Source organism: Anabrus simplex, chromosome 14, assembly GCF_040414725.1.
Source record: "Anabrus simplex isolate iqAnaSimp1 chromosome 14, ASM4041472v1, whole genome shotgun sequence".
NCBI lineage: Eukaryota > Metazoa > Arthropoda > Insecta > Orthoptera > Tettigoniidae > Anabrus > Anabrus simplex.
Window position 1 is genome coordinate 80639527 of NC_090278.1, and position 15954 is coordinate 80655480.

The window sequence follows — 15954 nt, forward strand, 5'->3', positions numbered from 1 at the left end:
CAATGTGGTCTGTCTTATCTCATGGACAGTTGTTCACGAAAATCCTGATGTGATAAATATAGAGAACAAGCATGAAATATACTTAAATATAAGGGTCTGTGTTTCAACAGCCGCAGTTATCTAAATAATGTTTCCAGTTACTATGTATTACATTCGGAAGTACAACTCGTAACATACGCTAGTTATCAGCTGATGGTTTAGCATGCCTTCTACAGCACGGCTACATTCTAAAGGAGTGGCTTCTGCTACATATACACCAACTGGGAATAGATTTACACTGTTTAGACTCTATAGTCGGGAACGAAATTATTTATAAAAGGTTCAAAAAGACGGGACCTCGTATGCTCTTGATTGCAGTGCATATTTCAAAGAGAATGAAGCATGGCTGAGGTGACTGACGAGAGATAGCAGTGAAGATGACGTCACTTAAAATGCAGACACGCCAGTAGCAAGGCAGGGAAGTTAGCGGCGCATGGCGATAATTCAAATGAAATCAGTGATCAGGTTTACTGCTGAACTGACAGACAAATGACTGGCCATTAAGTTCTTTTGTATCAATATTTAATTATATGATAACACGATACCCTTATCCCTTTCTTCTACGCGATGTAGTATGAAGTGAGACGAATCTTCGTAGCGAGTTTTTACGGCCGTATGCCCTTCCTGACGTCAACCACACCAGAGGAGTTAATGAGATGTAACGAATGACGTGATATGAGTAACTAAAACAGACTTTTATATGTACCATAGGCCTAGAAGTCGCGTTCATCATTTTGTCTTTACGTTTAGAAATACTGCCTTCCTACGAAAATAGCCAGTATAACTTAAATACATTCTAAGTCTGTTAAATAATAGTATGGAATGTTTACACGTACAATTTATAGATCTTTATAACCTAGAAATCATGTCTTCGCTGCACAAAATTTTGACGTTATAGCAAATTGGACCCCCCTTCATTATTTTTGGCTGTAAGAGTGAAAACAAAGGGGGGTCTAATACGCGAGTAAATACGGTAATAGCATACACATTTTTCAAAGGAAATCATGAATGTAGTGTAGTAATGACATATATCTTGATGATTGAGACAATTCAAAAACAAAATATTTAAGTGTTTCTATGCTGATGATGATTTCAAGAGCTGAAACATGTGCACATTTGTTAGATTAATACTCTTTTTAGTTTATATTGTGTATTGATCAGGTGATTTCTCTAAGTGTGCGTGTGTATTTAGCCAATACTGACCAATATGAGCACGATTACTTGTAACGCTAGTAGGTTTTCGACCAATGTTTATGTAGGAACGTTCTTCAGTATTTTATTGCATATGACCCTCCGTAAATTATTGATCATTGATAGTAGTGGTAGCAAACCATAACTCAAGATACTGGGTCTTCGTGACCAATGTTTATAGGACCTTGGTATGTTGCGTGCCTCCTACTCTTTCAATATTGGAACCTTTTTTTTTCAAGGACACTCTATAAATGAAACAAGACACTTTAAAAAATCCATGAGCTTTTGGTGTTAATATATTTTTGTATTTTTTAACATTAGGCTCAACACCAATGTCCTTCAGTTGTTGCATAATGTAAATGTTCATTAATGAAGATAATGTTTAGTTAAGTTTAATGGCGTCATTTTGTTAAAGTTGTAACTGTAGAAGTCGGTCATGATCTTGATTGCACTGTGACTAAAGAGTGTATGTATTTAACAAACTTGAAAGTTGGCCAAGGAAGGGGGATATCTTCAAAACCAGAACTTTGAAACCCAATGGCCCAGTAGATGTTTGTAGGCAGTTGTCAATATGGATCAATTATTGTATGTTGTCCAAAAAAAGATGTCTGGAGAAAGAAAGAGGGGAAAAAGAGAATCAAACTGTTTGGTTGAATAAAAGCAAAATTGAAAGATGTGTATTGTAAGAGACTAACCCCCTCACAAACAGCTGCATGCTCCCCATTCTATTTTTGTTACTTCAGAACCTTTCTTTTTTTTTTACTTGAAAATATTGGCATAAATAATTTTTGTTTTGTAGGACATCAACGAAGGGGCCAAAAACAACCCTTATAATCTCCGCAGGCGGAAGAATGAAAAAATATTAGATCCATCTTTGGGTGCAAGCTGGTTGCAGGATGTAAGTTGATCATCTGATTGTCCCAATAAAACTCTTCTTTATGCTGATTTTCTCTTTCTAATTAAAGAACTTGTTTCTTTAAGACAGATTTCAATATTCAAGGGTTTACTTGAAAAAGAAAACGAACCTGGCATTTTAAAAATAGTTGATTTAAATTATGTAGTCATTTCTTCCTTTTCTTTGAAAATGTCTTATCTTTCCTAAAATGGATTATACTGGTATTTCTAACACATACACACGGTGACCCTTTTAAGTCTTGGTGCACTTGGTTCCCCATTATTTTGAGAAATCCTTAAAAATATCATTCTGTCATGTTCGTTGATATCTCTTCAGCTACCTGTGACCTGGTGGAATATGAGTTTAATCTGTAGGAACATTATTAGGCTCTAGAATTCCCCTAAAATTCTACCTTTCTCTTTTCTTTATCTACCTTACCACACACAACTGGGAGGCTTGTGCTTCCCAATGAAGCAGGCACATGAGCCGTAAGTGCAACCATATCAGATGGTCTGTAGAGATACCAGAATACCAGATACGAAAAGGAAGAGGAAACAAGACTCTATCCCTTCTTAAACTAAAATTTGACTTGGTTCGTAATCCCTATGACAGGTGGTTGCATAATGCGAAGGTTGCAAGTTGCATACTAGTAAGGTGCTCCACATCTGTCCATACATGGTGCATACTGTATCTAGCATAGCACTCCACAGTGTCGGATTAAACAGAGTATGTTCTGTGAAGAAGAACGAATTTAAAAATGCTCTTTTTTTGACCCGTAGATATTAAGCTGGCTCCTTAGCTGAATGGTCAGCATCAAGGCCTTTAGTTCAGGGAGACTCGGATTTGATTACGTGCCAGGTTGTAGATCAGAATTGCCTCTGGTTAATTTCTTGACTCGGACTCTCTATTTGTGCTCATGCCAACACACTTTGTCAGGAAGGGCATCTGCCCATAAAACAGTGCCAGGTCCATTATGAGACTCGTTTCAACAGTGACACCAGCATGTGTAGGGGGGGGGGGAGCAGAAGGAGAACCACCACCACCCCCTCACTTAAAACCAGCTGTCCTTGTCTGTTCAGAATAGATTTTAATTTTTTATAGAAATCTCATTCAACTGGTAATGAAGATGATTTTTTGAATGTTTGTTTTTTATACCTTAAATTGCATTCCAGACCATTCACTAACACTCCCTAACTTAAACGGTGAGTTTCTCTCATTGGTTGGCCAGCAGGCGCACCCAGCTTATCTGCCACCCGTTGACTCATCACTTCCCGTTACACAGCGCAATGCCCGCACTTCGCAGTTCATGTCCGTGCTTAGAAAGTGTTGACCTGTTGCTCCAACTTCTCTGCAGTGGTGAAGTGTTACTTCGGGGTATAATTCTCATGATGCGTCCACATCTGTACACGTTGGAGGAAAGGGTATTTATGTATAATAAATTATGTGAAAATAGTCTTGCTGGGAACACAATTACCAGGTGTATGCGCTCCTCATAGTGACCATATGGAACTCATAAACAAATTGAGAGGAACTGAGTCTTTAAGGAGCGAAGTGTTAAAAATATGTATACTTAATGAGAGAAAAGTAAATGAAATCACAGGAAGATTAGAACATTTACTAGAAAATCCCTAAGACAAGTTGGACAAGAAGCTGGGGTTTCAAAGAGCTCAGCATGGTGGGCTACAAAAATGTAAAAATTGAAACGATACTGTTTGGTGACTTGTATTTATGGGGGGAGCTTAAAAAATAGTCTACACAAGAAAACCTCACACAATGGACTAACTTGAACATATCTGGAGAGAAATAGCCTCAATTACGGAAAACAAACTTGTGTGTGAATTGGAGTTTCCTGAGACACTGCCAGAAATGTGTGGATGCAGGAGGAGAACATCTCCTGTCATGTTACAAGCTTATTTTCTTAATTATAATTGTTATACCGGGCGAGTTGGCCGTGCGCGTAGAGGCGCGTGGCTGTGAGCTTGCATCCGGGAGATAGTAGGTTCGAATCCCACTATCGGCAGCCCTGAAGATGGTTTTCCGTGGTTTCCCATTTTCACACCAGGCAAATGCTGGGGCTGTACCTTAAGGCCACGGCCGCTTCCTTCCAACTCCTAGGTCTTTCCTATCCCATCGTCGCCATAAGACCTATGTGTCGGTGTGACGTAAAGCCCCTAGCAAAAAAAAAATTGTTATCTCATGTCATATGAACTTAAAACAAGAATAATAGTTAACACCACCTTTCCAATACTTATCTTTCCTATATTTAGGAAATAAACATTACAACAGGCGTTGTAAGATGGGGCATGTTTCGCTTAACAGTCGTAAGCATCATCAGCCAAAAATAAATCTTAGCCTAAAGTTAGGTCAAGGCCCTGAACCTAGTGTCCTTAACATATATGGCACCCTAAGAATCAACATTTATATTTATAAAATGAAAATAGGCTTAAAACTAGTTATGGCTGATGATGCTTACGACTGTTAAGCGAAAAATGTCCCATCTTACAACGCCTGTTGTAATGTTTATTTCCTAAATATAGGAAAGATAAGTATTGGAAAGGTGGTGTTAACTATTATTCTTGTTTTAATGTTCATATCTGATGTCCAATACGGTCTACAATGAGATTTATTACTTGTAATATCTCATGTCATGCACGGATAAGGAGAGCGAAGTGCTGTGTCTTTTGCTCTGCCACTGAGCGGGTAATGATGAGTCAATGGGAGGCAGATAAGCTGGGTGCGTCTGCTGGCCAACCAGTCAGAGAAACACTCTGTATATTACCTTATATTACTTTGATGTTGTGTTTAGTCCTCAGCCCGAAGGCTGGTTTGATCCTCTACAGCTCCGCCAACAGCTGTCATAGATAGCCTAGGCATCACTGAAGAGGCTTACTAGGGAAATGAGGAGTGAGGTAGTTTCCCCGTTCTTTCCTGACCAAGCCAGAAGTTGCTATTACATATCAGTCTCCCAAGCCCACTGAAATGCATGCACCAACCGACCCTATGAGCAACATTTTCATACCATTCATAGCAGGGACTGGCTGCATAAGGAATGGCATTACTAGCATCACTCATACCTCAGCCACTTTCATTTTGTCAAAGTCAAGGTGAGACAGATCTATGAAAGTAACAACATTGCTCTAGCCCATTCCAAAAGACATAGTGCACTGTAAAGGCACACTTTGATGTTAGCCATTTTAAATGTCTTATGAATTAAGATATGTTAAGATACAGAGTAACAACTGAGCATTCTTTTGCTGTGTGTTTTTTTTTTTTTGCTATGGGCTTTACGTCGCACCGACACAGATAGGTCTTATGGCGACGATGGGATAGGAAAGGCCTAGGATTTGGAAGGAAGCGGCCGTGGCCTTAATTAAGGTACAGCCCCAGCATTTGCCTGGTGTGAAAATGGGAAACCACGGAAAACCATTTCCAGGGCTGCCGATAGTGGGATTCGAACCTACTATCTCCCGGATGCAAGCTCACAGTCGCGCGCCTCTACGCGCACGGCCAACTCGCCCGGTGCTGTATGTTTTCCAGCCTGTTAAAAGTAATGTAAAATTGAATATTATGAAATACCTTAAAAAAAAAAACATTTAATTCATAATTTTTCAAGTGTTTTCTAGTATTCATTAATCTTAAATTTGTTTCAATAGACTGGAAATCTTGAAGGTTATATAATTATTAACCAAATCAAAAGTGAAAAGAAAATAGCTTCCACTTTTAGGAATCTTCTTTTTCTTTCAGAGTAAATTTCACAATGAAACTGTTGAGGGTCCCGGTGATACGACATTTGTCATCGTAGAGAAGAGAGAAAAAAAGATAAAAGGTAACTTTAGTCGAATTAACTGCTGTTGTTACTCATAAATTACCATGCTGGTATTGAAAATAGTTTGTGTATCTTAAATAGTATTAGGCCCTACTGCCTTTAAAGTAGGAGATACCAATTCAAGAGATCACATTTGGAAACTATCCAGGAAGTCATTTTCTTGCTATATGTTCCTAATGGACTGTGATTAAGCTAAAATATCCACCACTATCTTGAAATCTTCACGCCTTCAACTGTGTTTTTTAGTTTTGATAATATAAGTTTCAGGGTGCAATTCATTATTTTATTTAGCGTATGTTGCTTCATCGTTTGAAATGTATTTTACATATAAGTGTTAGTAGAAAAATATAAACATATTTAAATACATGGATATAGAGTATTTACAGACTAACTAGGAGGCACACACATAACTGCAGGTTCTGGGATTTCATCACAAGCTGATGTCAAGTCCTTCCAGCCAAGTGAGTGCCGTAAGGGTTACTTGATGTAGCTCCTCCATAGGCCTAGTGAATGCTCGTAGAGGACATTCTTTCTCGATGTGGCTGATGGTTTGCACTTCAGCACCACAGTTGCAGGAAAGAGACTCCAACCACCCCCATTCGTGTAGTGCAGAAGCAGTTCTTCCAATGCCGTAGCGTATTCTGTTTAATGTAGTCCAGTCCAGTCTTCTTCTTATACTTCTTCTTCTTCTTATTATTATACTTCTTCTCTTTTCTTTTATATTATAATAATAATTAAGGTCTATTGTAATAATAGCCTATATATGGTTTATTCATTACATCCCTGACTCGGTCAAAGACTGGAAAACAGGTTGTAGGTTTTCATTCATCGGGTCTAGTTTAACCCTATTGTATGAGGTCCACTTCAGCCTTAATTTCATAAATAGAAAAGACATTAAATGTAAATTACAATCACCGATAACATAATATTGTACAATTGGTATGTCTTGACTTGATCAAAACGTTTCCGTTTGAGAGCGTTGCTGCAACAGACATGCAACGTAGTGACCTCTGATGCGGGTCTGTAAGCACGGACATTTAGGCAAAGTGATTAGTGTTTTGTCTCCATTGTTATTCAACCTTTACTCGGATAAAATTTTCAAAACAGCTTTAGAAAATCAACAATATGGAATAAAAGTAAATGGCGGCATAATTAACAACATAAGATATGCGGATGATACAGTCATCCTGTGTGACAATTTTGAAGGTCTCCAGCTCCTGCTCAATAATATCAGTGCAGTAAGTGAGGACATGGGACTAAAAATAAATGTAAACAAGACCAAGTTCATGATCTTCAGCAGACGTGCCAATGCTGAGGCAATCTTACAACTAAACAACCGACAGATTGAGAGAGTAACCACTTTTAAATATCTGGGTGCCATTGTCACTGAACAACTTGATCCCGAGAAAGAAGTGAAACAGAGGATAGCAATAGCACGAAAAATATTTACAAAAATGAAATCTTTCTTTTGCAATGACTACTTAAATTTAAAACTTAGACAGAGGATGGTCAAGTGCTATAAATGGTCAGCCTTGCTATATGGTGTGGAAACATGAACTCTCAAGAACATATCAGTGAAACGCTTGGAAGCCTTTGAGATGTGGATCCACCATAGGATGCTCAGGATTTCGTGGGTTGCACGACTAACGAACCAAGAAGTATTCAGAAGGGCAAGAGCAAGTCGGGAACTCGTTCAAACAATAAAACTCCGGAAGATCTCTTACCTTGGCCACATCCTTAGAAATGACCGTTACCTCATCTTACAGCGGATTGTACAAGGCAAAATACAGGGTCGAAGAGGTGTCGGGAGGAGGCGAACATCATGGCTTGGAAACATCAAAGAATGGACTGGAATTCACAGTGTTGAAAGACTTTTCCACCTAGCTAGAGATCGTTCTGCATTCGCCACAGTGATCGCCAACGTCAGGGGGACCTGATACGGTACTATGAAGAAGAAGATTAGTGTGGGAGTCATGTCGTGGCGAGGTGCATGTGTTAAATGCAGCCACGTAACCTATGGCGATGTTATTACCAAATGCGCCCAAACAAGACCAATGTGCTGTTATTCTGTTATTGGCTGCCAAAGAACAAACAGCGATGCACATCCATCAGAGAATGAAGACTGTGTATGGGCCACCATGTCTGTGGTAAACCACTGTTGTGGAATATTGCACCAATTTCCGTGCAGGTCGCGTTTCACACAAGATGCCAGACAATCTCCTAGGCTAGCCTCATCTATTACGGGCAACAAATGGGTGGTGGGAGAGGCGATTAGGGTAAACCGGCGTGTAACCATTCAATCCCCTCAAATAGGCTTTGAAGGTCGACACTTCCTGTCGGACAAGGACATGGAGCAGGTGGTTAGACTTCTTCACGCAGCAGGACATGGTGTTTTACCACACAGGGATCTTTAACCTGGTGCGTTGGTGGGATGAGTACCTCAATGCTTAGGTAGATTTTTTGCCCGATTGGTATCGTGATTCAGGACTGTACGGCTATGGAACAGAAACTTTTTGATCACCCCTTATATTTTTATAGTAACGTAAGTCTATTCCAACTGATGCTTGCACATGCATCTAAAATTTGAGGTCACTTGTCCTTGTAAGAAAATATGTGATCTTAATGTAAAACAGTACGTAATAATGTTAAAACAAGGGAGGTTAAAATAATATTCCCTGATATACTATACATAATTGTTCCCATGTCACTTGATGTGGTTCTAATCTTGCGTTCTCGTTGGTGTTTAACCCATTCCAGTCTAGGCCTTAATATTCTTAACAAACGTACTAGGCTGGGCATTTTTAAAAATATTTAAAACATTATATCTCTGTACCTGTAGGATAAATTTGCACGATTCTTTTTCTTTGTGCTTGTTTTTGAGCATCTAGTTTTGAAAAACGCTATTTGTATTGTCAACTATCACTTTGAGATTTTAAAATTGTTTACGTTTACCATTTTTTGCGAATGGAAAAAATGTCTGACTGATAACTAAGCAAACACAGTTCCCTGAAATACCATTATATTTACCCTAATTTGCTAATATAAAATGTGCATTGCAATTACAAAACAATGAGTACGATATAAAAATAATTTTTCAATAATAATAGTAATAATTTCAATAATGAAAATGGGAGCTCTTATGAAATGTTATTTTAATTGATAAATTTGACAAAAGTTACTCGGATATAAAAATATTGTTCTATTTACCACAAGAGACTTCTGAGAAAGAGAAAATAGTTTTCTAAACAGACAACTTTACTAATGTGAAGACAATCTTACGTATTCACGCAAATTTGAAATACGTGGGAACATAAGCTAGGCCGTAAAACGAACACCCATCGTAATGAAATGTAAGTTCTTTCGAATTCATATGTCAATAATGTTAATTTGCGCATAAACTTATATCATAAAATATCGAAAATATCACTTTCGTCAAGTACAAGTTTGCCGCGAGAAGCCATGTCTTAGAGCTCACTGAGTGACAACATCTACTGATGCATGTTGATCGAAAATATTGTAAATTCTCTTAGACATATAATACTGCCATCTGCTTAAATACTCTCGTAACTAATACATGAAGAAACACGATGTAACCACCAGAATGTGTGCATAGCTCGCTCTAGATTTTTAGTGAATTGTCAAACCTTAGTACGGGCCATGCCCGCTGCACGGCCTGCGCGTAATTTCGTCCGCTCCAGACCGGAAAGAGTTAAAATCTGATCTATATATGAAGACACCATGGTCCTAAAGTTATATTACTTTTTTAATACAACTTCCCCCATGAGGAGGGTGCCACAAGGACAAAGTATGTCGACTACAGTATTTTGTCTTCTAATTTACTGGTGAGTTTGCTGGTGTGCCAGACAGAAATAACCATCACAGGACTCTGTAATAAATTTGGAATGTGGCATGATGTACAGCTCGTCAAACGTTATATACAGTAGATGATTATGGAGTATGGATATTGAACCTCGTATTGGTGCGATAGCGATGTCGTGAAGTCCCGTCTGGTTGAGACCAAGAGAATCCCATAGCTGTACAAGAAATTCAGGGATTGTGCCTCGAGCTCTGATCACGAGTCCATGGACTGAAATATTGTCTAGGTGATATCTGTATTTATAGCAGTTCATGGTTGGCTGGTAAAGACTTCTCGGCGTCCACCTCTTCGGCCTGGCCAATGTGCGACTCGAAGCGTATTGTGGGATCTAAGATTAGTCCTTGCTAGCTACCTGGTTGAAAGGCTATCATGTCAATATGCCTGTTACTCCCACCGGTAGCTAGACCAGAAACCTCTTCGTGCACCGTGAAACAGTGATCCCTCGGTGAGATCGCCGTTCATGTGTCTTATTGAACGGTGGTGGGAATTTACCTCCCCTTGAGGAGAGGCACTTAGGACATGGGCAAGAGTTTCGTGGTCTGTGGCAACGCCTACAAAGGGTGTTGTCCTGAGACCTTCCAGGCACGGAGTGGACGGCGCAGACATTCGCTGTCATCTTGATAACCTCCCTCCATTCCGCATAGGATAAGCCTTGGTAATGTCTTCTCCATTTGTTCCCTGGCGTGTATTACTGGAAGAGCCCAACACCCTTTCCTTTGTGCAGGAGCTTCGTCCATGACTGAACTTCTCTGTCTCGTATTATCTGTTGGACCTTCCTTACATTGGGAAGATGGCTTTTTTTGGACATAACTTGGATCATTCATTTCTGTGCCTAGATTTTGCAAACAGATTATACAATCTTGCTCCAAGTCTCTAGTTGCATTAATGTAGCAAGCGTTAATTTATTACAGATGTTAATATGCTGCAGTTTGGCTTCTCAAGTGACTTGAAACAAACCCGAGGCCTTTATTCTTCCTTTCGGTATACACCATGTGATCCAGAACATCTGCCGGTAGTTGTAATAGTTCTTTAGTTCCACTCTTTAATATTTTATCTGCATCTGATAGAAAAGTTTGAGGGATCTTGTTTAGGGGAGTAAATTGAAGTGGGTAAATAAGAGTAGGTAGTATTGAACTATTTCAAATTGAAAATTTCTGGTCTGATTGCAGCAATCGGGGCGTAAATCTTGTTTTGCATCTTGTCAAGTATGGTTTCATTAATGAAGTTCACACCTAAATAGCAAATTGCACTGTGATTTAATTTCGCAGTTGTCATTTATGATGATATTCTCCTCCATTAGCTGACCTTTCTTCATAGAAAGACAAGCTGATGTCCAGGCAGAGTTCCTTAAATCATTCCACGAGGATCCTAGCTAGTTCGGCGGCAGATTCGGTGTTTTTTTTCCAAATATTACCACATCGTTGGCAAATCACAGTGAGGTTAGGCTGCTCGTTTGCAATAGTAACCATAATTACCTGCTAAAGAATCTTCAGATAGTTCTCCCACAATATGATTGGTAGAGATATTAAATAATGCCGGTGACAAAGGGGAGACTTGAAGCACATCACAATTAATTTTGATGGGTTTTGTTCCCTGTTTTTGGGTCTGTATCTGTTAACGTTTCAGTCTTGTAGAGTAGTAGTACCTCGTCAGTTTTTCAGGCACTCCGATCAACCCCAATGTGCTTTGGAGTTGCACATGGCCGACGTTATCAAAAGCTTTTCGAACGTCCAAAAAAATAATGCATGCATAGTCATTTTTTTGCCTAGTGTGCTGTAAAACTGCTTCCAAAATTGAGGTATGTATGTAAGTACCGGGTGTATTGGTCAAAACCCCTTTGATTGTCATGAAACACCATGTAGTTCCGAAGCTTGATGGCACGTCTAATAACTGAGCATATAATAATTGGGTGCCAGTTACAAACTTATACTACAATTTGATGTCTTACATAATATCATGTTATTGGAGATTGTAATTTGCATGCAATGTCTTTTCTACTTATGAAATTAAGGCTGAAAATCACCCCAGAAACTAGTCCAGATATGTGCTGCTGCTGCTGCTGCTGCTGCTGCTGCTGCTCCTGAATAGGTGGACCTTGCCATCCTTGTTGATAACACACTGACCTGCCATTGTGTTAATTCTATTTTTTATTACTTTTCTCTTCCTCTTTTCTATGTGTCTACACTGTATGGAATAAACTATTATACAAAAGAACAATTAAAGTGATAAGTTCACCTTATTTTGAAATTATATCATCTTGGGGCCAATAACCTAGATGTTAGGCCCCTTTAAACATCATCAACCCACTGTCGGCAGCCCTGAAAATGGTTTTCCGTGGTTTCCCATTTTTACACCAGGCAAATGCTGGGGCTGTACCTTAGTTAAGGCCACGGCCGCTTCCTTCCTACTCCTAGCCCTTTCCTATCCCATCGTCGCCATGAGACCTATCTGTGTCGGGGCGACGTAAAGCAACTAGCAAAATAAAAACATCTTACTCATAAGGATAAACATTACTTCCTTAGCTGTTGCATTAATAGCTGTTCTCTGTGGGAGATAAATCTTCTCTCTGACATGAAATTAATCCTAATATGCCTTTATTATATTCCAGGAGGAATGAAAAACCATCAAAACCAAACATCTGGCACCAAGAGGAAAGCACAGAAAAATTGAAGTGAAACTAAACATCTGGCACCAAAAAAAGAGAGAGAAAAATGGAACATGCAAAATCTCAAGAGCATTAATTTTTAAATTGATTTTAATTTATTTATGAAGCATTTTAAATGTGTTTTTTACATTTTGTATTTTATATGAGCAAAAATTAAAAAAAAAAATTTAATAATTATCGTCTCAAGAACCTTGAAATTGAGTCCTGCTGTGTCAAGCACACCATATCACTTTATGGTACATTTGCCTGTTCTGAAGACGTCGCGTTCCTAGCGATGTCCTATATCAATTGTGAACTGTTACTCTCTCCCTTACCGAGCTCGATAGCTGTAGTCGCTGAAGTGCGATCAGTATCCAGTATTCAGGAGAAGATAGGTTCGAACCCCACTGTCGGCAGCCCTGAAGATGGTTTTCCGTGGTTTCCCATTTTCACACCAGGCAAATGCTGGGGCTGTACCTTAATTAAGGCCACGGCCGCTTCCTTCCCACTCCTAGCCCTTCCCTATCCCATCGTTGCCATAAGACCTATCCATGTCGGTGCGACGTAAAGCAAATAGCAAAAAAAACTCTCTCCCATCATGTGTTGTTACTACTACGTAAACTTTTCCAAATTCCAGTAGATGGTACCTCGTGCGTCAGCATATGTAAAAGCATTTTTCTGCCCCATCTTGTTGGGTTAACTTGCTGGTTGGTTGGGTGGAGAGTTTTTGATGTGAGAATATGGAAGTGATGGATTTCCAAGTCACCTTTGTGGCATATAAAGGATATTTTAACAGATTCAAGATGTCATTGTATGATATTTGGCCTTTCAAGATTGTTAATTTGCCTATATATCTGAGGTATTTTTCTTTCATCTTCTCTTGGTCTGATAATTGCTTCATCCTATGCTCGCCATGGTTGGGTTGGAAAGGCTCCTCTCATTACATGTGTTTCTAATTTATTTGTGTGTTAACTTTGCTTTTACACGCTTCTTTCGTTATTTTCCTCTACCGATCCGCTATGTTTTGGAAAAAGAGTGACACGGATTCATGTATGTGTATGGGATCATTTGCTGTGTGCTGTCCGAGACCTTTCACTCGTGTCACTTCTTTAACATACCGCTTGAGCCCATGTTCTATTATTTGATCACTTGTTCTGTATATTTCTTTGTCCACCACATATTGCTTTCTGTATGTATTGGATGGAGACCACCCAGTCTCCCAATGATGTACCACTTGTTGGTCCTATAGTCTGAGCTCGAAAGCGGTTGTTTTTTTTAAGTGCTGTGTGGCTGATGTTCCTATGCATCTGGCCTGTGTGTGTGTGTCCCCTTATCGGTAACCTAAACATGATGGTCTCCGTGTAGGCAAGGGTGGTTCTGGTCTTGTGTCTAATTTACTTATTATGCATTACGCATTGCGTTCATTGGCTTTCACCTATTTTCTTGTTGATTACTGTATGTTCTATTCTTAACGGAAGGCCTTTCTATTTTATATTTGTTTATATGGTGTGCGATCATGGAAACCTCCCCTTTTTCTTTGCTTTAATTTTGAGGTCTGTGCATCCTTCCCTCCTCTTCTAATTTAAGATCTTTTACTCAACAATCTTATTCTCGGCGATATGGTTTTTATTTATTCTGGTGTTACTGTTAGGGGCATTATGTCTTAACGTTTGGACTGGAACGGAGAATGTTATGGTAGAGTTCTGTTTCTCCTTTAACTTATGGTTGCTTGGTCCTGATATGCATAAAAGAAATACTTTGAACTCACCTGAATTTATGTTTCTCATTTAATTGAGGTAGATGCCATTCCATTATACCAGAGTTTTCATCTTGGCTTACATTAAGGTGAGAGAGAGAGAGAGAGAGAGAGAGAGAGAGAGAGAGGTGATAAACCATGAATCCTATATAGTTTAAGAGCCAATTACGCTAACAAACAATTAGATTGACCTCCTTGTTTTGCTTGTCAGTCTCTGACCTTTTGATTTTTTTCTCTCCTTAATTAACTTATCTTTATGCCTTTATTCCTGTTCTTCTTTAATTTCTTTGTGTCTCTTACACGTGTATTATCTAAGAGGCCAAGTTACAGTTCCTTGCAGTCTTTGCCAGTTTTGACCAAATCCTCTTTATTGGGTCTTTGTTGTGTTCATAGTGGTAGTCCACATCGGAGTCAGAGGCAAGATTCTTTTTGCAAGACTTATGCAACGGACTCTGAATCAAGACACGTTATCCACATGGTTGCACTCATAGGGTAATGTGAACAATATGTATTCATGAAATTTAATTATAATTTTTGTCCTAAGTGGAAAATAATTGCTTTTACACAAATCAAGAGTAAAATTAGCACTAAATTAATAAATAGCATGATTACTAGAGAAATACATACATTTATATGGGATATGAATTCTCGAGTAAGGACTGTAAGAGATGGATATGAAAGTATCCTAGGAGCATATGGATGGTGTCCACGAAACCCAGAAGGAACTAGACTCCTTGATCTCTGTCTGAGGAACACCTTGTAGGGAACTCATGGTTTCAAAAACAAAAAAACTGTAAGTTCACAAGATATGGATGGGATGGAAAAAGTGAATCTCTTATTGTAGTTGTTTGTAATATAGATAAGAAAAGGTTCCACCTTATCAATACCAATTTTATTTAAGATTAACTTACAGGACCGGTTTCGACTTTTTGATCAGTCATCAGCTGTACATTGGTACCTTTACATAGGTCAAATATTGGTTGAATTGCCTTTCCAAATGGAGAAGTTGTGGGGAAGCACTATGTCCATGTATTCAAATTGGGCATGTTTAAGAGTGAAAATTGGTTATATGGTACAAACTAGATAGTTAAAAGTTTTTTTAAGGCCTAAAATTTGTGTAAATTAGCTAATTTTAACAAGTACAGGTATATTAAACACTATAAAATGCATAACACACATTAAAATCACTCTTAAACATGTCCAATTTGAATACATGGACATAGTGCTTCCCCACAACTTCTCCATTCTGAAAGGCAATTCAACCAATATTTGACTTACGTAAAGGTACCAATGTACAGCTGATGATGACTGATCAAAAAGTCGAAACCGGTCCTGTAAGTTAATCTTATATAAATAAAATTGGTATCGATAACGTGGAACCTTTTCTTATCTATATTACATGTTAACTATCAATACGGAAAATGAAACTAATTAATCAAGATTGTAGTTGTTTCTCGATCAAAAATAGTCTATATGTTGCCATTGATGCTTTCACGACCCGTACTTAGACATGATACAGGCTTTAGGGTTTATGCTGTGTCAGAAAGGTAAGGTGAAATTCTTTACGTTTGGCAGAAAACTCTCCTCTGCGTCATCGGAAGAAAATCTCGACTGTCCACGAGAAAGGCTTCTAAAACAATGATGTTTGAATTTAGATGTTACCCAACAGAAGTGGAATTGGTACGTTCATTCGTCAACAGATGACGCGGTACAGAAGGACACAAGG

The 15954-nt window shown here is 38.8% G+C and overlaps 1 protein-coding gene across 2 annotated transcripts in view; it reads left to right on the forward strand.

Moving 5' to 3' along the window:
• The window catches only part of LOC137503009 (uncharacterized), a 43543-nt gene extending 30908 nt beyond the window's left edge, over positions 1-12635 (forward strand). For both annotated transcript variants that reach the window (XM_068230359.1, XM_068230360.1), the window contains exons 5-7: positions 2030-2128; positions 5870-5951; positions 12437-12635. In XM_068230359.1, coding sequence (XP_068086460.1) covers positions 2030-2128; positions 5870-5951; positions 12437-12498 — 243 coding nt within the window. In that variant the 3' untranslated portion in view covers positions 12499-12635. The remainder of the gene's footprint in view (positions 1-2029; positions 2129-5869; positions 5952-12436) is intronic.
• The last annotated feature ends 3319 nt before the right edge of the window (positions 12636-15954 follow it).